General features: G+C 40.6%; 1 protein-coding gene across 9 annotated transcripts in view; it reads left to right on the top strand.

Annotated features, from left to right (window-relative positions):
• Positions 1–25,671, top strand: part of ptprfa (protein tyrosine phosphatase receptor type Fa) — a 230,788-nt gene that overhangs the window by 156,304 nt on the left and 48,813 nt on the right. For 7 of the 9 annotated variants that reach the window (XM_037470081.2, XM_037470080.2, XM_037470078.2 and 4 more), the window contains 6 exons: positions 5,987–6,104; positions 8,319–8,900; positions 9,769–9,878; positions 11,098–11,354; positions 13,454–13,535; positions 18,324–18,536. In XM_037470081.2, coding sequence (XP_037325978.2) covers positions 5,987–6,104; positions 8,319–8,900; positions 9,769–9,878; positions 11,098–11,354; positions 13,454–13,535; positions 18,324–18,536 — 1,362 coding nt within the window. The remainder of the gene's footprint in view (positions 1–5,986; positions 6,105–8,318; positions 8,901–9,768; positions 9,879–11,097; positions 11,355–13,453; positions 13,536–18,323; positions 18,537–25,671) is intronic. The other 2 variants (XM_062563378.1, XM_037470079.2) reach the window with 1 other exon arrangement.

Genomic DNA, 25,671 nt, shown 5'->3' with positions numbered 1-25,671 from the left:
ATGGCGATAAACCACGAAAGGAGCGTTCCCTCTGTGTTTCTGACTCCTCCTTTGTGTCCGTCCTTTTCATCAGTTGACTGATGGGGACTCAACGGACTATGCGAGTAGCCTCGGTGTGTGTAAGGCTGATGGGGGTCATGGAGAGTGTGCTTTCTGTCACACCATGGTCCGTTAGTGGGTACTAACAGCTTCTCCTGTGTGGGTATGTAGCAGTTTACAGAGTAAGTCTTATTTACAACTCCTCCTGGCCTCTTTTCCACATGGAAATCAGGCTCATTAGAATTTGGTATCTTCCCAATTTCTTATATGCAAATTTGGACCATTTCAAAAAAATGTCTAAGTGGATAAATAAAGAAGGAAAGACATCTTGGACAGACGTGGATGTAAACTACAACTTGAGAGGCTGGCAGAGGCAGAGAACTATAGGCGAATATTAATAATTCAAGTTGTTCACTCATTCCTCCGCCTGCCAAGCTTGTTTCAAGAATGGAATGGGCTTGTGTGACGGGCTGTTTGTGTGTGCGTGTGTATTTTAATGCCTTTGAAGTGTGCATTAGAAGGGGGTTGATATACATTGTGCTTTGATACTCACCCAGACATTGACAAAAGACTTCATGGTGAAGGGTTTGCTGGAAGACATCTGCAAAAACCGATTACAGCGTGTGTGTGTGTGTGCGTTTGGGTGTTTTGTGTGTGTGTTTGCATGTGGTGATTGTTTGAATGTCGGCCTTGTTAAAGAGAATATTGCAAAACACACATGTGGACATGGAGATTGTGCAGCAGTAGTTGTCAAACCAGTGGTCAGCCTTGAGCGTCAGTGTCCTCTAGAATCCCTGTGATCACATGATTTTTTACTTTGAGGTAGAGTCTGTGGTTTTCTGGTTCCGTTCATGTAGTAACCACTGAGACTGCTTTTTGATTCTAGTGGAGCCCAGCTGCTGTTGGTTTGTTCTTCAATAAGAGCTTCTGGAGACCTGCAGTGCATACAGCTTTTGTTTGTGAGTGTCTGCGCTGAGCAGGAGAAGTAAAGTATCTTTATCCATGCCATCTGCTTCTAATATGACATTTCTGTTATGCGATTATTGCACCAATATTTATTGGGATATTATTGCAATTTGTAGAGCATTTTATGCCACTGATAACGAAATGACAATATAATAACATAGTGTAGTGACTCTCGCTAATGAAGCTCTGGACAATGTGCTTTTCTTCTGATTTTATTATCGAAAAACAGGCTACTGTCGGCCGCAGCCTACGCCGAACAAAACCACACCATCGCTCTCGAAAACAACAACAATTCCCGCGTCCTCTCACTTAACCCCACCCCCCAACATCACCACAACACATCCCCATAGGTGGCACAAGGATGAGTGACATAACACTCATAACACTTCACTGAACTTCCCAAAACTCTGTAAGGTGCAACGCCGCTTCAGAACATGAAAACAACAGTCCGTTACAATAGTAAAACAAGTACGCTCTTTCAAAGAATAAAGAACGTTTTATTCGTCAGAATAGTTAGACATTAGAATCGCAATGTAAAAAAAATATCCTAAATATAAATAAAACAAAAAAATAGTGAGTGAAAGGGACACTTAGCGAGCGCATCGGGCTTGGTGCGATGCGGTCAGGTTCGAGAAAATGTGTCCAGCGGAAAAGCGCGCCGGCGAGGTTTAACCCAGGGCTTAGACCGCCGGCTCTATCTGTGCACACTGCCTAAGCGCCATCAACTTTAATGTTGGTTACCTTCATTTATATGTTTGGTTATTTCATATCATATTTATTGTATGTCTTAATGTTACATGTTGGCACTATAAAGACTAAATATAAATATCCCTTGAATTCAATAACTTAACTTCCACCCACTTATCATGGCATCCATAGCTGAATATCGTCACTGTATCAGGGAGGACTGAAGTTGATGCTGAGTAGGGGTTAACAGCGGTTGCAAATGTCCAAGTTACATTATTTGTGGTGACTTAAATCCAGCCTAGAACTGTGTTGTTTACTTGTATAGTGAAATCTCTTCCTGTGCAAGTCAAGTAGCATTCAAGCTGTAAAAAGAGAACCAACACTCCATCCGCCAAAAAGTGCCTTAAAACGACAGTGTGGGAGCATTTTGGATCTGAAAAACAGCCAGGGAGTCATGATATCCTCAGATCAATTACAGTTTATAAGCACAGTGTGAAATTAAGTTTCACAGCCAATCCTCATCGGGCTAGATTAAGTACATTTATATGATATGTAGATAGATCTACATTGATGTTTTTTAGTTGCTGCTTTCATAATTGAACAACAGTACCATCATGTTGCATATATTGAAATGATTAGTGTATCTTTTGGGGGGAAGCTTGAATACATTTAGTTATTTGAAAAGAGATGTCAACAATAGGTCTATGCAGAATATAATGGATCCTTAAAACTACCAGGCAGCAGTTTTTGAATCAATTAAAATGCAATCTTTAGTTTCCTGATCATTTTAATTGTATGTTTTAATTCAAATCACTACTATAGATGAAAATAGGATCATGATAATACCTGTTTTAGTTTATTGCACAATGCAATGCAAGGGTCCGGCTTGCATCGTCAGATTGGGCGTGAAACCCAGCTTCTATTTTGTGTACCAACAGTCTTGAGGCCTGCTCTTTACCTTTCAGATCATGTCAAATGTTAAAGTCAAAAAGATATATATAAAAAAGGGTGTTGGCATTGCATGCTTAAATTTTTCTAAAGTGGAGGGTGAAAAACACCACAAGGTTTACCAAATCAATACACCTCCCAATGTCTCACACTTCTTCCATTGACCTGAGACATCTTTGTGCTGACTAATCTGTCAGTTGATCTGAATCACGTTGATGTATGTGCAGTAAGTTTGTACAAACTGCGCCTCTTTTGAGGACTAACTGACCGACTTTTGGCAGTTACATTACATAACATGTCATTTAGCTGACGCTTTTATTCAAAGCAACTTACAATAAGTGCATTTCAACCATAAGGATACAAACTCAGAAGAACAAGAAACAAGAAAGTGCAATTTCATCAAATAAGCCGATTTACAACTTGCTAAAGTAGAGTTTAAGTGCTACAATTTGTTGGTGTTTTTAGTCAAGGTGAAGAGTTGTGTCTTTAGTTTGAAGATGTAAAGGCTCTCTGCGGTCCTGATGTCATCGAGAGCTCATTCCACCATTGCGGAGCAAGTCACAGTGCTTACTTTCATGTAGTGGTCTCTTGCAGCTGCAATGTTTTACTCGAGCACAATGTTTATTTTTCACAGCTTTGATATTGCCTTACATAAAGTTTCATCATTTTAATAAGTGAACAGCTCCCTACCAAGTAGCTAATTATGAGTTTGAATTAATGTAAAATTAAAAAGCTAGAATCAAGTCAGATGCTTCTTCTAGGAACACTTCTGAGAGATGTTTGGACCATTTTGCAATTCATTGTGGTTGGACAGAACAGATGCTCTTTAATTTTGTGACACTGCGGAAATAAGGAAAACCCAACGCTGTCGGACCAGCGAACATGAAACATATAGCTATGACTCATCTCTCTAGAACAGTGGTTCTTAACCTCAATGGAGCTACTGAACCCTGCAAGGTTATTCAGGGAATTCACTAAAACCTAAAAATAAATAAAATATGATTTCATCAAAACATATGTATATATCGCAACAGTGCACACAATGAAATGCATCAGTCGCACACAAAATCACTGTCCAAAGAACAAAACCAACAAAACATATTTCACATAAAAACAAACTCAATGAATATTTACTGCAAATAAATGTGACTTTTGCTGTTGCCTTTCAGATACACGTTCAGTGCCACTCTCATATCATTTCCAACCTTTAAAAGGATTGCTCGCAGAGATACATAGTAACATTTGTGAGAATCTGAAGGTCTTTCTTAGCAATAAGAGGGTATGGTACGTTTTAGTGACACCAAATGGTTGAGAGCGCTGTTGTTCTGAAGAGTTTTGAAGCTCTGATGAAGAGGTATTTACTGTTGACATCGGTTGTCGCAACACTAAACGGGAACGGCTGTCTCACCCATGCCGGGTATGACTCTCTGGTGGGGTTTCCGTCGAGTCACGAATCATACGAGCGGGCTGAATTCTATTTTAATAGGATTTTAGTTGTTTTTAAATCCGCAAACGCACACAAATTTTGGTGGTTGATGTAAGTGAAGAAACCTGTACCAGACTTCATACCCAGACCATAGGCCCTTCATTCAAGTTTTATCACTTTCCAGAATTAAAGTTAATATTCAAGGTTCCCTGGCTGCAATTTATATTGAAATTAAACCTTAAATTTGACCCCGCTCCCACTTGGCAATAACGGTTAAAAAAGAAAGGAGGAGGGTAAAAGCTGCATTTCATGTTTGACACATGGGAAGTCACTGATTTTTGATTGGCTGCTGTTAAACTAAACATTTAATGTAGAACGTTTCATCTGTTCAGTTCTTGGGAATTCATCCCCAAAAAATAAAAGATGAAAGCCTAAACTAGATTTTTTTTTCTTTTGTTCATTCTCTTCTCCAAATGCATGAAAGTCTCTGGCAGCAAAAGTGAAATGGAATACAACCAGATCACAATAATCGTCTAAAAATAAAGGGTTTAGAGGACCTATGTAGCTTCGCATGAGTCACATTTCCCTCTTATCTTTCACCTCCTTTGCCCCGCAGGGAAAACAAGAAAGAGGGAGGGATGTTTCTTAACTTTTTAGGCCCTCGTTGATTTCTACATTTTTACATGTCTCCTTTTTAAAAGCGCAGAAGAACCATTTTTAAACATCCTGTTACAGATATACATTTGCCAAGCATGAAATAATAATTAGAGAATTGGTAGTTGCTGGAACTCCTGGCTCCTCCGGCAGGGCCTTGCTAATTTGTACTGTCATCTCGGTGGATGTCACAGCAAGCCCGAGGCTATAGGCGGAGGCGCCAGTCTGATGGGGGGGGGGGGTTAAAACCTGCTGGGTGTTCTTTGCTGGAACTATCATCCCGCACCCACACCTCTGCCGCTATCCAGCTGCCATTTGTCTCTCATCACAAGCTTCTTTATCTCTGCAATTCCTCTCTCCGCTCATCACTCAGGAGCACCACTAGAAAGGAATTCTCCGCTATCTGAGAGGAGTGAGCCTTTCCCAAGGCTTCTAATGGACTCCCAGCAGCTGACAGAATGCCCCTTTCTGTATTAACAAAGCACGTTTGAGCAGTGGAGGAGCATGTATGAACGTGCACGCTGTGATCTGTGTGAGCAGACATTTTCTTGAGGGGACATATCAAGTTTGATGTGCATCTGAAGTCCCTTGCCTTTGATTGCTTTCTATGATCACTGCTGGCATACAGCGAATGCTTGTATCTGTCATATGGGAATGAGAAGCATGGCACCACCGGTTAATTAGATCTAATGCAATATCTGTAAAGCTGGGCACTAGTTAATGCAGTCAGCTGAGCCTAAAGTGGGCTTCCATACAATCTGTTGTGGGAAGCTCCGACGAGAACTGCCTGTATTTTTTCTGATAGCCCTCCCGCTGCCAATAACAACGCTGATCCCACACGTCTCCACCATGTACATTGCAGATCCAGTGGGACCATTCTTCCACGTTGATATGATCTTGGTGTTTTAAAACCAAGAATGGTGATGAGAGTTTAAAATTGACAGAGAAATAACATTTTACCCAACAACTTGCATAAAGAAAACTACAGGTTAGCCAAACCTGTGAAATCCAGGACAGTTTATAGACTAATTTCCTGCTACAGTTTCCCATTACCATTTACAACCAGGAACCATGAACTTCATTGAGGATTTCATCTAAATGCTTAAGAACTTTAAACTTTGGGGGTGGACATTGATTTTGTCCTTTAACTTGTCTCATTTGCATTGTAAAGTAGACTGTCTGACCGAACACCAATGCATCTAAGGCCATCATCTCAACCTGTACTCCGCCTCTCCCTCTGTCTCCAATCCTCTCTGTGTCTCTCAGGAGGCCATAGTCCCAGGTCTGCTTCCAGAGACAACCTACTCAGTGACTGTGGCTGCGTACACCACCAAGGGCGATGGAGCTCGCAGCAAGGCCAAGGTGGTCACCACCACAGGAGCAGGTGTGTGCTGCGTGTTGCTTCCACCAATGAACATTTATACTCAGAAACATGTTTCCTCCATCTTCATGGTTTACGGTTTCTTCCAATACTATTGTTAAGGACCGATTACTACTTTAGTTTGTGTTAATAAACAACAACTCGTTGCTGTGAGGAAAGCTTTTTTATTGTGCTTCAGGGTGGTGTTGTATTCTCAAGACATTTATATCCAATCTCAGACAAAAATGAATCTGGATTTTTAAAGGCGTAAAGACCAAAGTTGTGGGTTTTAACTTAACCGCCCATGTATTGTCAAATTACTTTTTTAGCATCAAACTGTGAATAATTAGAATAGAGTGAACATCTGCAAAAGCTTTTGAGGATTTTATGACATTTCAAATGGTACACAGTGTTTCCCCTGGGTTTAAAACCATGCCGACGGGGGGTTAGTAAACACTGGTACGCTTATAAATAAATATTCAGGAGGCATTGGGAGAAAAGTACGGTGGCCCTGAAGTGCAAAGCAACATTACAAAGAATGAAACACTTTTACAAAGTTCGAGACAAATTAACATTTTGGAAAACAAATTAACATTGTTGAAAACAAATTCACATTGTTGAAAACAAATTCACATTTTATAAAACAAATTTACATTTTATAAAACAAATTTACATTTTAGAAAACACATTTACATTTTCGAAAACAAATTAACAAGATGCTAAACACTTTTACCAATCCTGAAACAAATTTACAAAGGACAGATTCTTCACGGAAAGGGAATGTACCAAATACCGGAAGTGACGGAAGTGTTGAGCGCGGCGTTTTCATTGGTTGTGGAGTTTATGGCGACAAAGACGTTGGAGGGATGATTTGCCCGTTATGTGGCAAACACATGAACAGCTCAACGCGGTTTTGCGTTACGTGTGGTCGGTGTTTGGAGTTTTTAAAGGACGCGGACCAGACGAAAACACCAGACATACTGCATCATTGCGTTCAATATTTTAACGAGGGTCACTCGTACGCTGTAACCGTGGACATGATGTCAAGTCTACACGGTGTAAAACATCAGCTTGAGGACTCTTAAAAGTAAACTCAACAAAGCCGGGTTGTACAGCAGAAAGGATTATTCCTCGCCAAATGCCATTGTTACGTGCCCACTGGTTTTTGAACCTACTGGTTTGGCTACGCGCGCGTGTTTGTTTTGTCCCGACAGCGGCACATGTTGTCTCCCTCGGTAGATAAAACATAAAAGAACATACATTTTTTAAAAGATCGCCACAACCTGGATTCGAACCCAGTCGAGCAAACAAGCAACACTTTACTGCGCCATGTGTTTTCCAAAATGTTAATTTGTCTCGAGCTTTGTAAAAGTGTTTCATTCTTTGTAATGTTGCTTTACACTTCAGGGCCACCGTAGAAAAGAGTGAATGAAGAGGAGTGCTCATTTGCACCGTTGTTTGATCAGCATGAGGTCTGCCTATGGTTTGCTACTTCCTTTGTCATCTCCGAGGGGTTTAGGGCAGTGATTCTCAACTGGTGGACCCGTTTTTAGTGGGTCGCGGGCCCTTGCAATGGAAAATTAAAATTTAAAAAATTTAAAAAATTCATCCTGTGATTTTATTATGAAGGGACTTTTTCTAATGCAGCGGAGTGTCTTCTTTTTTTGCCGGGTCGTGCGTCCATGTTTTCAGGCAAGTGAGGCAATTAGAACGGGAAACGATACGACACCGCTAGCACCCCCCGACCGATCGATTTGGGTCGCGGCTTGTCTTTAAGGGGTGATGGTGGGTCCCGGAGCCAGACCAGTTAAGAACCACTGGTTTAGGGGAAGTAAAGACCATTCCAGTCACCAGCACCCCAGTCTAAGGTCTTGGTTTACTTACTCTGGTATCGGTGGTGACTTTAGGGGCTCTTTAATGCAACGCTGCTTTGGTTGAGAGGTTGAGAGTAAGATTTTAAGATTAAAATATATGGTTAACATCAATTCAAGTTAATAGACCGAATGTTATGGAAACTTTGATTTTCTTTGGTATATATTAGGTATGTTAACTAATCTTTCTGTGCGTTTAAAACCTCTTTGATAGTTACACTTCTTGTGTTTTTAACCTGCATTCTTAAATATGTATCATAACCCTGAGATTTTATTTATTTATGGATGTGTTAAAGGGTCAGTGTGTAAAATTGGGTAATTGTTAAATAGACGGCGAGTGTAATCAAGTTGTGCGAATGTCTCCCAGTTCCTGGTAAGCCCACTATGATGATCAGCACCACCATAGGGAATACTGCCCTGATCCAGTGGCAGCCTCCCAAAGAGATGGTCGGGGAGCATGTGGGATACCAGCTGCAGTACAAGAGAGCAGAGGAGGAGGCCTTCACTATCAAAGACTTCAAGAAGGCGGACGATCATTTCACAGTGACCGGGCTCCACAAGGGAGCCACCTACATCTTCAAACTGTGCGGCAAAAACCGAGCAGGCAACGGGGAGGAGTACGTGAAGGAGATCAGCACGCCCGAGGACGTTCCCAGCAGCTATCCCCAGAACCTGAGTGTGGTCGGCCTGACCGCCACCTCCACCAACCTGGCCTGGGAGCCCCCTCCTCTGGCCGAGAGGAACGGGAAGATCGTCAAGTACGCTGTGGTGTACCGAGATATCAACAGTCAACACAACAGCACCAACAGCACCACAGAAACGCGGATGACCGTCCAAGGCTTGCAGCCAGACACGACCTACGACATCAGAGTCCAAGCCTTCACAAGCAAGGGCGGGGGGCCCATCAGCCCCAGCATTCAGAGTCGGACCATGTCCACTTCCATGCCAGGTGAGAACCACAGGCTTCCTCAGTTGTCCAAACAATCAATAAAGGCTAAATAATACATTTAAACTCCGCGTAAAAACCACTGAAGATAAACAATACAAAGTGTTAAAGACGCTGTAAAGTATAAGGCATTAGTTTTTATTTATTCAATATATGAAAACAAGCGTAAAATGAAAAAGTGCTTCTTGACCACGCTGTCCACACTGTGCCAGCTGTGTGAAGTGCACCAGATTTAGAGGAGGTGTTAGTTCTGAGCAGAAGGTAACACAAGTGAACATATTGTTCTCAGATCATAGAGATCAACTTCCACACTGGCGTAAACTGCAAATGTTTATAATGACAAAAAACAGAGATCTTGCAGTAGTAATCCACATATTTGGATTTGATTAGTTAGAAATAATTAAAGTTAAAACCCATTTTTTATTTGTGTGAAACAGGTTTCTGCCTTAACAAAATTGTGAGTGTGCTTTATTTGTATCATATAATTTTCAAGAGCTGTAATATTTTACCAGTTGTTGAATCAAGTTGCTGCTGTCCTTGTTATCCTTATGTTAGTTGTATTAAGTAGATGGTCTCCCTAAGGCTTTTGTAGAGTCAAAAGGCCTGCAAATGTGACCATAATTATCTGTGGAATCATTTTTTTCCACATTTAAAACATAACTTTGATCTATTATTGATATAAAAAATACTGATTTGTGCAGCTTTACGTCATGGATATTGGTTAACAAAATTATTTTTATATGAGTAATATATTCACTACATTGATAGATTTATGTTTTTTAATAATACAGACATTTCTCTCATTTTAGCTTCAACTTTGAATCATCACAGTCATATCCACAATTAAATTAACCACCTAATAATCATCTAGAGCTTCCCTCAGTGTTCACCAAGAACTTTGCCGTGAAGGCTGTGATGACAACCTCTGTCCTGCTGACCTGGGAAGTGCCAGAAACCTACAAATCCCAAGTTCCTCTCAGGGTAAGATGCCATCAGGCTTCCATCAAGCTGCCGCATTTAGACAAAACACCCACTCAATTAAAAAACAAAAGGAGGGTCCTTACTGATAATCTAGAACCAAGTAGTCAAATATTTGTGAGTATAAACACTAGACAGGACAGACAAATGTGCACAAGCTCTGATCTTATTTTATAGTAGGCTTCCAGGCATTTCTGACTGAATAGCTTTAAACAATCCTTAAAGAACTAATAGAAAAAATGCTATTCTAGATCAAAAAGATCAAAAAGAACATTCAGGGACTCTTGGCCTCACAAGGAACCCTTGAAAATGGGTTCTTCAGAAGCAAATGGTTTAGGTTACTACCTCAGTTCTTTGAGAGGAACCGTTTGGTGTCACGCAGTATAATGTAATGACTCTTTACATTTATGAGATATTCTCTTTTGAACATTAATCATTAACAAAATCAATTTGCACCATATTAAACTGCCTCTAACTGAACTTTATGACTGGCTATTTGTTGCGGGTCCTGTCCGCGCTGTCACTCTGTGCAGCTCGGACGGGTCAGCAACTAAGTAATAGTAACTGACTAAATCACTCTTTATTTTTATAGCAGCCTGTAACATAAAACAATGGTTTACAGAACATCACCAGTAAAGAACACGGGAGGCATCAAGGGAACAAAGTTTCTTAAACAAGGATACAACAATAACTAAACTAAATTAACCTAAGCCACAAATAACAATGTCAATTATAAGATTAATTATTAATATAGATGTATTAATTATACATCTAAGTCTTGGTGAAGTGTTGTCCTTTCGGAGTTGTTGTAGTTAAAAGCCATCCTATGAAAGAACGATTGCCTTTCATGAGATTCAATCCTGTTTTCTGCATTATTACTGAATAAAAGTTAGGAAATGTTGCTTATGTGCTTAGTTTACTATGAAGACGTTAAGCATGACACTTTAGCTTAGTGATATTGTAGCTGTATCGCATTCATCATCTAACTCTCAACGAGAAAGGTAGTCAGCTTATCAAATAAAATGAATCCATCGTATCAAGAAGAGAAGATGAATATTTCACTTCAGGCAGATAATAATAACCTTTCATGATACAGTGAGGAGAAATGTCAAAATCAAATCACTATTTATGACGTATTCCACTTATTTTTGTCGAGGTTCAGATCAGTGTAATAAACATAATGTCCATCCAGTGTCATAAAGGAAGCTCTTCATGCTTTCAGATCCTGTACAACAAGCAGAGTGTGGAGGTCCAAGGCGACCTGAAGAGGAAGCTGATCACTGAGCTGCAGCCGGACACAGATTATTCCTTTGTGCTCATGAGCCGGGGGAACAGTGCCGGCGGCCTCCAGCAGCAGGTTTCCATCCGAACAGCCCCGGACCTCCTGAAGATGAAACCGACTCTGCACCAGCACGATGTGGAGGAGGGAGGCCGAGTGACCTTCACTTTGTCCGGGGCTGCTGCTGAAGCCCCAGTCAGGTCTGTGTTGTTTGTTTATTTGAGTGGAAACTGTACTGAAGAAAACAAGGGATGGTTATTGACTTGAGTATTAATGTGTATTAATGTCTTCTCTCGTCTGTATATCAGTCTCATATGTGGGAAGTATATTTGTTTAAAAGCAAACAATAGCTGTAAATTTAGTTTTTACTTGAGCGTTAAGAGTCAACCACTGCAGAATTCTTACAGGGGAAATTCCCCCCTATATAGCTTGACGACCTGCCCTCAGGGACGCCATGTGCTCGGATGCATTGTGTTTGGGTCTAAATGCAGCATTAGGGAACAAAACCGTTAAAATGTAATCATTAGTAAATTAGTAAGTTATGTATTGTTAATGTGAAAATGTTCTCAATTTTTATATTGCATAACGTTCCCACGGATGCAGTGACTCAAAACGGATAATTCTTTTTAAATTCAAATTTCCAGTAAAAGCTCTAAAGAATGTGGTGTGGAAATCCTTTACTGAAGACATTACATTCGGATGCTGAGCCGACGGCACGGTGTGTTGAATGAGATGAGATTTGTCAAATGAGGCACTAAAAGCTTCAAGGATCCTGAGACGCTGCACCACAAAGCACCTGAGATGTGTTGGAAAGTCAAATAAGGACATCTCAAGGAGAGGGGACAGGATTGAGACACAGCAGAGAGTCATCCCAGTGTTTCCCCTCCCATTATATTGGTGAAAGTCTCAAAAGCTTTTTTTCTAGATAGTGCCAGATCACAACAGAATTACTTTAAGTTTACTCAACACCTTGTTCTTTATTAAACAAACTAAATATGTCTTATGTGCTTTCTGTGTCTACGCCATTGCGCCATTACACTTTTCCTCTGCTCTCTGTCTGGTGTTTTTTGCCCCGATGACACTGTCACACGCGCACAAAGACACACAGGTCATTTTCATCATTTCAACTCTCAATGAGAAAGTTGCCCATTTCATTTGGGTCATGAGTCAAAGACATTATTTGATAACGGGAAAATTGTCAATGTACCACTGTATGCTGATGATATTAAACTTTTTATGCTACAGGTAACAGGTACAAATTAAGGCCAAACATGTAGATTGTGAAGGGGGGGAAGGTCAGCATTTTCTGCATGTTGTGTTTTTTGAGCTATTGTTTAATGGCTGCAACAATTCTACAGCCAAAAAGAGGTCTCCTGATCGAGGGAGACGCCGTGCACATTTACGTTGCGGATGATTGGGGAATTCAACAGTTATTTTAACAGGTTTAGGTTTATCTTTTTGAGAAGTATTTTCCCCGTTTACGAGCAATGTGAAGACCTTAAAAGGACTGAACACACGGCAGCCTGGCGAGGATAAGTCAAGTGGAGCCACACAAAAGATGCACACAGACAATGTTTTTTTGTGTGAAATCAATAACTCAGCTTGTCTGCATCCATTACAAGGATGGGTTATTTACTTCTTATTCTATTCTAGCCAGTTCATAACCAGACAATTATCCGCTGCTGCACAGGGGCCTTTCAAATCAGAATCTCAGAAGCAAAAAAAACATTGTGTCCCACTGCACAATAACGCCATGATTATAACCACATGGCTGTTTTAAAAAATAAAACGTTGCCCCTCCAGAGCTCTCCCAACATTAAAAAACAATTTATTTAAGTGGTGCATTTTTGAACCACAGTTGATCAGCAAAATAATTAAAAATGTAAAGGCGGAAGATCAGTGGAAGGTTACTTTTTTAATATTAACTAGCTCGATCGAGGAGACTGGCCCCGCAAATTACTGGACATAATTGTCTTTCAAGTGTTTGCTTCTCTGAACAGTAGTAAGCTGTAAAAAGACCAGCAGGTCTGATGAAGAAAACCCACAAACTAATACCATTTCTACATGAATGCCTGACCCAGACCTTTTCATTAGTCGCAGAAGAAACTCCTCCTAATATCCTCTACGGTGTTAAGGAGAAGAGCAAACCAGAATATCAAAAGTTCATAACAGATATTACAAAAACACTTGAGACAACTGCCATACATAACCGAAATGAGACGGTTTGTAAATCCCATTGAAGCTGTGTGATGAATGTGTGTATTCTCAGCTTCTGGGTGTGTCCCTGTGTTTAATTCAGGTGGTACTACATAGTGGTTGTTCCTGTCAACCCACTTTCTCGGAGGAGATGGGAGAACCCCGAAGACATGGACATACATGAGGTGAGTGGAGGTGTGGAGAAAGTCTCCCTTGAGTCTTTTTTTTCTTTTAATCAAACACAGGTATGTTTAAATTGTGTTTTTGTACACTTTGGAACCTCATGAAATTACATTTTAGGCAACAATCAGTGCATATTCAAAAAAAAAGGTTTTATTTATCAGTATAAAACAAGTGATGTTGAGCCTTAGCCTTTTGGACAATTTGCTTAATCTAATTTGAAATCAATGCAACAACCTCTGGATCCGACAAGTGAAGTCAATGGTGAAGGGGGTAAAACCTGCATTCTTTGTAAGGGCCATCAGAGGCAACTCCTCTGGTTGTATTGAAGTCTATGAGAAAATGACTCTTAAGGCCCAATCCCAATGCCACAGATCTGAACGTGTTCCAGGCGCTATCCTCATAAGATGAGGTTTAACTTAAATTTCTAAAACATCCTGCATGAACCAACATATTAGATAATGTCAAAGGCAAATGCTCCAACAGATTCTGAGCACATTCATTCTCTCCAGAGGAAGACCCCTAGTAAAATGTGGTTACTCCATGACCTCCCATGGGCATCTGTGTGTCTGTCAGAATACTTCAATCCTCAGTATTTTTGGGGCATACAGTGTTTTTATTGCCAGAGGGGCTTCAGAAGAAATGTAGTCTTCTTCGCTGTGAAGATACTGCAGGGAACCAGATAGTTTAACAAAGATACAGAAAATACATTTCAATGCAATAAACAACCAAAGAAGACACGTCGACATTTCCCCGTGGAAGACAGGTGCAAATAATGAAAGTAAGGAACTGTGGGACGGAATTATCTCCTAGACTTTGCAAAGGATGAGCCCGTGGTTGCTATGCAAAACGGGCTAAATAAGGATGCATTGAAGCTCCTTTCCTTAGCATTTAGAGAATTCAAACTCTTATCGTGGCGGCCACTTACACCACTTCCGGGTCATTTCACTCAGTTAGGAACCGTACTAAGCAGATTTGACATATTGAATCCAGTCAGCACTGGATGATGACTTAGTCCAAGGGAATTACCCACAAGTCATTTCAATGTGACGTTAAAAACCCACATGAAATCAGGAAATATTCATTAGTTTCTTCTTCAAATATATAATGTTGTCATTTAGGAGTTCCATGCCCGGACTCACACCACTACTGAAACCCAAAAGCATTAAAGCACCAAAAGGTTTCAGAAGAATAAATGGGAGATTATAATAGAGTGGCCGTCACAGTCGCTCTGCTTAAACCCATCAAAAATCTCTGGTTGGATTTCAATACGATGATGGAAAAATGATGTAACAGTGTCAATGGTGTCAAACGCTGCACTAAGTTCCAAAAAGACAAAAACAGAGACGTGTCCTCGGGTGCAAGCAGAAGGTGATTCCTAATATTCACTACTGCTGTCGAAGTCTTATGTTGGCCTCTAAAACTTGTTAAGTAACTGGTTTGCTTTTCTCAAGGATCTAGAAAGGAAGGGAATATTCGAGTTAGCCAACACCTATCGATCCAGAGACAGTCTCTTAACAAGAGGATTCTTTTTTTGCCATTGTAGGATTATGATTACTATAAATTACTTTGACTTGTGGTGGATACATACATATTATCGTTACAGCGGGAGAAGATAGATGTATACTATAATAATCCCTAAGGGGAAATTTGTGAATGAGTAGTTGGAGAAGTAGAAATAAAAATCTTCTTTGAGAAATCCTATCCGGATGTTTTTGGAAATGTTCAATCAGAAGAAGGGTTAGAAAGGATTCTCTGGAAAGTCATTTTTGGTTAACGCTACCTTGAAATTAGACCTACAAGAGATATCTCCAAAAGTCAAACATAGTTATACTCAATCATCGTTTACAGTTAAGTTTTCGTACTCAACATATGGAGCCAATTTAAAGCCCACTGACGCGTAATTTAATGTTCAGTTGGCGTTGCAACTCTCAGGTCTCAGATCATCTCTAAGGATTATGTTTTAAGATTAAGCACTGAGTCATCCCTACCAAGCAAATGTGAAACAACCACTCAGGGATGCCAGGTGTCACCAAAGTCATCATGTTTCAGTTGGCATTGGCCGCAGGTCTAAGAGCTCTTCCTGCTGCAGTTGTGTATGTTGTAATCACCGGCTGTCAGTGAAGATCCTTTAGCCGTATGTTTTGTGTTTTCTAACCTGCAGGTGAACAGGCTGCTTCTGGTCTCATTCACAGAATCCCCAGGATATTTTCTGTGAGCACTTTAAAGGAAAAGCACTTGTTGGGTTTCATATTGTATCTGAGAACAGTACCGAAGACAGTTGGAACCATACCACCATAATGGTTATAAACATAGGCTTTAATTGAATCTTTTCCCCATCATGCATCATGGAAATGAGAAGGAAATTATATCACATCTGTGGAAAACATGGAGCTAGGTGCTGCCTTGTCCGGATCCTCCAGTCCCTTTGTTTTGGTTGGTTTAATTGCAGCCTCTCTCGATCAATGATATTCATAAAACATAAAAAATGTTAGTGACTTGATAGGCAGCCAGTGCTATTGTTGTTTGCGAAATGGTCCTTTGTTTGCTGTGATGTTGATCTTTTTTTGGCTCTACTCAGAACTTAAAACCTTAAAGGGCAAATTTATGAAGAATTGCCAAGAACAATTGACAATTCACTGTTTGTATTGCGCTCTTGATTTAATAGCACCAACCCATCCATAAAGTGTTGCATCTATGTGTAATCTGCCTTTTTTGTATTCAAATTGAAATTGGAGACAGAAGCCTTCTTAAAACCTTATTATAGGGATTTCAAAGGAAAAATCGGTATTTGGCGTTAAAGATGCTATGAGCACTGAAATCTGGGGGTGACACCGATAACAGTTCTTTTGTATTGTGGCATCCAACGCGGATGATTCTGCACCAAACGTCTGCTCATCACCTCATTAAGACACTAATAAAAATAGCACAGGAGCAGAGAGAGCACAGTCAGATCAAACACAAGGACAACACCTAGCAGTGTGGACACTTCCCACAGGGATGGATCCACTTCATTCTCTTATCAGTGTGAATGTGTTACCGTCTCCTTATATACATTTTACATTTGGGCTTAGCAATGGGAGTATGTCGGTGTAAGGGCTCTCTGCTTAGAGTTTGATGGTGGAATTTAGCATTTAGATTAAATGAATACAGGAACAGTCTCTGGTGAGATTGGTGTGATTCCTCTCCCTCACCCAGGTCACAGCTCATTGATTTGAGTTATTACAGCCAGCCAGCACACGTGGAATAGATTATTGTGTGGATTTGAAATATACAGCATTACTTGGCAACTAGGTTGTAACGTCATCGTTTCTGCCAACAAGGAAACACCAAGCTCGTCGGGGAGGGGGGACAAATCAGTGCACACAGGTGGAGGTTGAAGTTGGGTCTCTTAAGATGCTCCATGAACAGCAGCAGACAACATGGCTTCCATGTCAATATACATACATATATAGTTGAAAGACAAATTGAATTCTAGTTGATGCTTTACTGTTTACAACGTGACGTTCGGTTGGGTGATAGCAGAAGAATGCTTCCACGTTAAGGTGAAGCAGGGTTAAAGTTAGAGGGAACCTCTTCATTGAATACGTCAGTTTCTCATTCTGAATTATCTGCTCTCTCCTGCTTCCACCAGCTGGGAATGTTGGAATGTTGAGAAGATGGAAGTACAAAACGTGCTGAATCCTTCAAATGTAATGGATTAGAGGAAATATGACATGTTCAGTTCTTCAATTAGGCCAAACAGCCCAAATGTGTTGGTAGTGTGAATCCAATATGCCTTTTCATGAAGCAGTGAGTTGATTATGCCACCACCTCCAGGAGAGAGTGAAATGTTTTCTATTCTCTAAAGCTCTATATTTATTCACCACAGAGCATAGTGCCAAGTCCTAGCATAATCCATGTTTTGTGTATGTATTGCAGTTTGTGTTTAGAAGCCCTTTTATTTTGTCACATTAACCAGAACAAGTAGTATGGACCAAGTGCTTGAGGTTTAAGTGTTTTTATCTCTAAACAAGAACATTGTGGGGGGGGGAGGGGGGTCGGGGGATTAAGAGTCCGTAGGTAAGACAGTGATTAGTAAAATGTCAGAAAGAACCAGTCTCTCTGATTGTAATAACGGGAGCAAAGCTCATATTATTTGGAAATCATCTTGACAGCTTTGGACTGGAACTATGTAAAAGTTCTGCAGTTTCTGTCTGGACTCAACAATTGGAATGTTGCGGATGACCTACTGTTGAGTGTTTATCCTCAGCTTTGGGTTTGCAGTAAATCATAGTCTTCGAAGTGCCGGTTTAGTGTAGAAAAGGCAAACGTTTCATGCTGTTCTATAGTGAAAGAAAGATTTTTAACAGTGCACTTTTGGTATATGTCAAATATTGGTCTGCCCTTCTCTTTAACCTCTCTATATGACCAGGATGTCATCAGCCTATTACTTCCACAAAGCATTCATGGACACAAATGTATTTTATGTCAGGAATGATAGTTATAGGATGGGGTTAAAGCACTGCTCATAGCACAAGATCGCAAGTAATACAAATCACTACTCAATCCTTGGCTCAAATCAATTTTGAAAGGTTAAAGAGGAATTCGTTAGGGGGTTGAAACATTTAAATAGATCAGAATCAAAACAAGAATTGAATAAGATTTGCAACAACAAGAGTCACAAATTAGAAGTAATATGGAACCAACTTCTCACTGAGGCACCTGGATCTCTGACACATGATCACTTTCTGTCATGTCATGCTCGGTCCTGTTATGATCAAGTCTCCTGTTGTGTGTCGTCCCTCCGGCAGCTCCTGGAGGCTGATGCAGACACCAGTATGCAGAGACGGAAGAGACAGAGCCAGGACGTCCTGCAGCCGTACATCGCTGCCAAGCTGGACGCTCTGCCCGAGATCTTCACGCTGGGTGACGAGAAGAAATATAACGGCTACTACAACAGGCCCCTCCCTGGCCAGCAGCAGTATCGTTGCTTCGTTCTGGCCGACTTGACGGACCACGAATCTGTGAGTGTGCTTTTATCCATGTGCACGTCTACAGTACGGCACCTTCGCTGTATGAAAGCTTTAGTGAATTAGTGCTTCACTTAATGTGTGCACGACGGTACATTGTTGATTCATAAGATAAGTTACTCTTCCCGGTCGGTGTACAGAGTAGATGGATGTATCAAAAGGGTGAAGACAATGGCAATTTGTCCAAGTTGTGTTTTTCGAAATTTTAGCCAACTCTAATACATGATGTGTTGACAAAGGCCCCATAGCTCTACGAATATACATAAAGTATATTATTTCATATTGTTGTGTAGATCACAAGCAAGTAGTGAAGACTTTTGCATAACCTGAAATTTCTGCAATATTCAAAGTGAATAATGTTTACAGTTCAAAGCAAAAGCATGACATTATCATTATCATCATATTATTATTTCTTCTGTATCAACCAAATGTATTGTGAACATACATTTTACATGTACATTATGCAACAACATAATCTTTGACTGATATTGTACAGAAACATTTATCATAAACTCTTGAATCATATAAATTGGCATTAAATAATTTAGAAATAGCAGTAAAATACAACACAAAACAAATATAACGTTTAATTATATATTTAAAATAAATAGATTCCCAAATGATAGCATAAAATATATACCAGAAGCCCGGTAAATTGGTGTCATTAAAATTGTGATTTATCTATAAATTGTTACTTCTTATGGACTCATCTTGTATTGATCTGCTTCAAATATTTAGTGATCATTTCTGCTATTTTACTTGGCAGGTAAACCCTTTTAACGTTTGTCATGTCAATAAGCTTATGTGACCCTATGTATACAGTACCTGCTGTATCGTACTTTTAGCGGAGTGGGAAGTCTACACCGGCATAATTTACCTTACCAATGAAACATACCAGATATGTCGTTTTAGTGGACGGCAGTGGGACGGTGACATTAGGCGATGCCAGTAGAGAATGCCAGCAAAGATAGAGATAGAATTTTAAATGGTTTAATTTGATGCTGACCTTTCATCCACAATACGAAAGTGCTGCAACGGATCACAAATCCTACGGTTTGGTTTGGATCACGGTTCAGGAGTCACATTTCGGATCCTTTTTCATATCAGCGAAATAGAGGGTCAAATATAACTTTGCTTTCCTTTTTTTTGTTTTGCATTTACTACAACAAGGCAATTGTTGACATTTTAACAAAATGACACAATAAAATAAGATTTAGTAAATAATAAAGACAGTATCAGTAGTTTAGATTTTAGCGAGTATAAATGTTGTCTTTTTACATACATGCACGTACATGCACGTCTACACTGACAGATGCTTATACATAAGCGTCTACATATACACAATCATCTACATCCACATATATCCCCGCACAGTGCACCCATCTACAAGTGATTCGAACCACGAGGGACGATCTGAACGGATATAGGATCGATCTTCTCGCTCCTCAGTTTTTGGGGTAACTTGAGCTATCGAGTACAAAACCGTGGTAACGGCGGTCGCCTCGCCCAAAGGACTATGTAAAGATAAACCAAGGTGCCCAATAGGTGGATCACGATCGACCATTCCATCTCGAAGGCAGTACCAGTCGATCGTGTGTCATCAATAAAAAAAATGACGTCACGCATGCGCGGTCTACCGCAAGAGATGACCGAAACTAATGCTAATGCTAATTAGCGATCGTTACTTACTAAATAATAACAACTACTGTCATGTGTTAAATACATACAAGACGTAAGAACAATCACCTTTTAATTGTAACTCTTTATTAGCCAGCCGTGCCGTCCTCCCCTACCTTGAATCCCCCCTGGGCCCTAAGTCCCTCCCTGTACTGTTTAGTATAAACAATCAATAAACATTGGTGTACCAAGATACATTTATAACCGTAACAGGTGCTATGTCACACGTGGGATCTTTCAGCCCAATAACGATTCTGCCTCCGTTAGTGTTGCAAATCTTTTTTTAAAATTTTCCTTCCCAAAAATACGCTGACTCTTCAGTCCGCTGAATGTACTACTGGATGGCTAATGGTTCCTAACATATAGGGAGAGAAGACAACTCAACTACTACTAGTACGTTCCCTGAACCCTTGCCCTGCCGTTTACCCCAACCAACCTGACCATGCCCCGCCACAATAACAAAAACTGTTCCCTGATGGAAGAACAATGTTTCTGCTGTTAACTGTTAACTTGGTTTTCAATGACAAACTAAAACATTAATGCCCTGATAGTGGTTTGATTTGGTTGAATACATTTTTAAGAGATATTTTAACTACTGCTGTGTAAATGGAATCATCCTTATTTAAAGTGTTTGCAATTGATAAAAGTGCACAATCTACTAGTTTTTAATAATTATTTAATTTTGTGAACAATTCATTGTATTCCTAATTTGTATCAAACATAGTGAACAATACATTCAGCAACAATTTACATACTACTCCCATGATAGTAAAATAATCTCACTGCAGTTTACAACAGATCTTTATAATGGCCATGGGGGAAATCAGCTAAACAAAATGTCTGCCCTGCCAGACGGCCGTGTGATTAACCCACAGCCACTTCATTGATCGGCTGTCAATCATTTCCGTCCTCAAATATCAACATCATCATCATGTACATCAACCACAAGTTATTTGTTGCCAATTCCAGGTTAAATCTTGCTTAATTGACAGAATCTGCTTTTTATACTCATGTTAGGGAGTGGACACATCTGATATTCTGCAGGCTTGCCGTTTGTGCAACTTTTGTGAAAGTTCTATTTAACGATTGGGAAAATTGCAATTATGGAGTTCAGCTCTCTCCTAAGGCCACAGTCCATATTGTTGCTGTATTGGATTGCATTATATATGAAGGTGTTCTTTTTTTTTCTTCTCAATGCTATAATGTTTAGGCGCACTAGATCAATGGTACCTTGGCAGGACCAAGCACGGCAATAATACAAACAGGATTCCAGAGGGCGGCTGAACCGACGCAGAACCAATTGTTGGATGCCATGTACTCTTGCATTCTAATAGCGGTGAAATACACCGGCCACGGCCATGACCCTGTGGGAGACTAAGGGCGGGGACTGGATTAAGATCTACGTTACAGTCTGCCTTGCATGCAGCAACTCATTGTCGGTAAAAGTTCACCCACACCAAGGCTTCTGCTTGACACCTCTCACCCTTCAATAAATCATACTACTACACCAGAGGACAAGGGAATGGCTGTGGCGACGTGCATGGGTTTTTAATATGCAGATCTAATGTGGATCATTCCTTGCCTTTTTAAAACCCCAAGATCATTCTCGTTTTCCTTCATTTCCACTCTGTGGGTCACATCCCGGCAGTGTGCGTGTCCAATGCATATTCTCCAAGGCCTTGCATCGCTCAATAAACAGAGTTTGTCGTGAGTAGCTCTGTGTTTCTCCCCCGGTTTTTGCAATCGGTGGAAAAAAGAGAGCAGACCTTCAGGCTGCAGTGCACTAATGCTGCGTATGACACAGGGATGCAAATTATATCTGCTTCTGTAGGTATATCTCTCAGGCAGTAAGGCCATGGCCCTAACCCTTTGCTTTCAGGTCATAGCATCTTCAGACTAATTGCAATGGCTTTTGTTCTTCATACAAGTAATTTTTTCCTGTGGCATCTTCATTCAAATGAGTTATGATCTTAGGGGCAGGGTTTGGTTCGGAAAAGCTCAGGCTGGATATCAGTACTGCATACCTCTTAACTATATTCCTCAGTCAAACAGTACCTGCCTTCCGCTTTTTTATAACTAGCCAATCACCCCAAGCGTTCTTCATTTCCAATAAAAAATAGATTTAGCATCCTCCAGCTATGATAGTTAGACTTGGATTTGCAGTTGAGGGATTTAAAAGCAAATGAGAGATTTTGATTTTCTGACAGGTTATCCTTGCCAGGGATCTTGAATACTATGTTGCTATTTGGAGTATTCACCTTTAGACCAAAATCATTGTACAACCATTGTACATTATCAACGATTCTTTACAACATAGAAGACACTATATCTTAGAAGTATAACAATACTTGTCGTTGATTGGCTACAAAGCCGTCATTTGTTTGTATTAATTTAGGTCTGTGACATCAAACAATCATTTTTAATATTGTGATTTGAGTTGGTGCTCTCCGGTCCTGGGCTGATCCAGGGCTAAGACTGGGGGCCGATCCCATTACTTGTTTTTACCCTATCTTGTTTTCCAGGTCCCCTCAATGTTGGACTTACCCCTCGTTAGAAAGTTCGTGGTTGACTAGTTGATTTTTCCACATGAATTGGGGCAATCCCCCTGTAGACATAACTCACAAAAATCATCAAAAGAAGATCAGACATGAGCTGGTGCTGGCGCTTGTTTAGTTGTACGTTATATGGCTGTATATATGGTCCACTATTCATGGCCCAGATCTTACTCACAGAACACAGAGGAAATATTGATCTTTTCTTGGGACTATGGGTCAAAAAGAAAGTTTATGTATTTCATTAAGGCAGACTTGTTGGAAATGTTTAGGTTTAACTTTAAAATTCACCCATTAGTTTCACATATTGGGTGTGCTGTTTTTTTCTAGGAAACTTGCTTATTGGTCAGACACACAATGTGTTTCATTGTGTTAAGCACATAAGAAGCCGAGATTTAGTAAATGAAACTTGGCTGAGGGTGATTCAAGCCTGTATAAAAATAGAAATCTAATCACATTCATTGAAAAATGGGAAGTAAGCTAAGCTGTTTTTGCTACTGCAAAGCTGCTGGCAAAGTAGGAGGAAGAAAAAAGAGCGGGGGGGTTGGGTGCTGAATGAAGCAAAAGGGCACTGCGGCTTTCTGTGGCCCCCACCGGTGATAAACATGTTGGAACGTGTGAAATTGGATGAAAGAAAAAAGGCCCTTTAAACAGTATGATGATAACTTACAGCAGAGGAGGGCCGAGGGGGAGGGGGGGGGGGGGGCGCAGCAGCTTCCTCTGAATGCAGGGCCTTGTGGGAGTGGCAGAGAGGTGAGGAAAAGAGCAGGAGGTGGAGATGCAGAGCGGGAGAGAGGATCTTAACTGGAGGATAAGTCGGGTAAGAGCGGGGGAGGTGGCCTCCTGAGGGAAACATGCGGACAGCCATCAACAGAGAGAACAGGTTGGGATGCCGTAATGAGCTGGTGGTGTAGGAGGGCTGATGAACTTTGAGGAGCATAGAACGGAGGGAGGAGGGCGCAGCGGTTAGGACTGGGGAAAACAGGAAATACACTGAGCCGATTGGATGTCGCACTAGAGTGGAGCACAGAGCGGAAGGCTCCGGATGAAGTGAACATTTTTTAAAGAGTTCTGAGAAATAACAGCTGTCAAAACGCATTAGAATCACACCTTGTTTCTGCTTATTTTATGAGTCAGGGGCTCTTTTTTCTGGTGGAAGATTATAGACAATGGAAACAACAGTGAAACGTTCATCCTCCCACTGCTATTAATCCACTCTTCGTCTTTGTTCAGCCCACGTCCCATCCGGCAGATTTGTAGCAGCGGTACATTTTTCACCTCTGAAAGTTTACTCTCTATAAGGGAGCGCCGCTGAGATTGATCAGTCCTGAGATATCCTAAAAAACCTTCAAAATACGCTTTTGTGCTGCCTAAACGCCATAACAACTGTCAGTTGAGAGAGAAAAAATAAGTTTTCGGAACTCAAGGAAGACTTTGCTAAAAGTGCCAGTAAGTGCGTCAGAGAGGAGAAGCCTGAGAGCCGAGGAGACAGATGAGACGAAGATGTTATCAAGTTCCACCTTTCAGTGGTTGGGTTTCCTCTATAGACTATGTGAAACAGATCTGGAACATTTCTGTGATTTAGGACAGTTTAGCAAGGCACAAGCAGATCTAGTCCCAATGACAGAGAGTTAAATTGTGAGTTGGTTTGATCTTTAATTTGGAAGACATGACATAATCTGGGTTGCTCTGCAGTGCACTTCCTTTTCTGGCCGGTAGAACAACCTTCAGTTAACATGACGTCTGATGCCAGGGGGCTCCCCTGCAAACTTTCCGACCAGAATCCTCAATAACCAGTCAAATCCCCAGAATTCCTTGTCCAATTGCTCTGGTTTTCAAAAGTAATACGTTTTAAATGGATGACAGAGCAAACAGGATCTCAGACAAGCACAATATTTCTGAACACCATTATTATATACTATTCTTGTTTCATTTAACGCATGCTTTAGCGGCTGGTCCATAGAGGGCAATGGGGCGTGGTCCCACCTCAAGCCACAAAAAAAACAAGATTCTATATATTAAAAATATATTTTACAAATATTCAATATGTCTCTTTGCGTTTTTAAAACCCATTAATATTTGTAAATTAAGTTATGTGTACAAAATATATGCTATGTTTCAGCTGGTTAGATTTCACACGTGCTTCATGACACGGTCACGCAGAGGCGTTCCCACTGCGTTTTTACCCAGCGTCTCGTTCCCTTCAGGGAACGAAGGTTACATACGTAACCGAGAGACGTTCATCAAGAACAAAAAACTTTGTCAGGTTTAGTAAGCTCCATGCTTGGTCTTTAAATAAGAACATCAATGAAATGTGTGTGAAAGAAACGCATTACGAAAATGCCACTAACACTACGTTGGGTCCGCATGGAGCAGCGTGGTGTGCTGTGTCCCTGCTGCTTCATGTGCCATGTTGAAGTGTCCCTAGGCAAGACACTTAACCCGTAATTGCTGCTTGAATGTAGACTATGGTTTAAAATGCAATAATATCGCTTTGGATAAAAGCATCATCTAAATGTAATGTAATACACCAATTGGAGAGAGATGGCCAATGTCAGATCTATTCCAAATGGCACCAAGAACACTCAGGTGGTGCAGCTGTATGAGGAGAGAGCGTACACTGTTTGGCTGCAAGCCGGCTTCCAGAAGGTGCACACTCACTGCTCTCATGTGGCGACCAATTGTTAATACTTCAGCTACACATGTACAGCGTGAAGTTGACAGTATATACTTGTGTCGAGAGAGGGAGATATGTCAGATTCACGCAGCTCATGGCAATACTAGATTTTGAAGACTTATAAGGTTGTCATAATGTGTGCATCATTAACATAATAATAGCACAACAGGGCCGCACAGGTTTGTAATTACATGTAATTATCCTTTCCTCATCATTCATTTAA

The sequence above is a fragment of the Pungitius pungitius genome, chromosome 7 (assembly GCF_949316345.1).
Source record: "Pungitius pungitius chromosome 7, fPunPun2.1, whole genome shotgun sequence".
NCBI classification, from domain to species: domain Eukaryota; kingdom Metazoa; phylum Chordata; class Actinopteri; order Perciformes; family Gasterosteidae; genus Pungitius; species Pungitius pungitius.
Note: the sequence above shows the minus strand (reverse complement) of the source record. Positions and strands in the feature narration are given on the sequence as shown.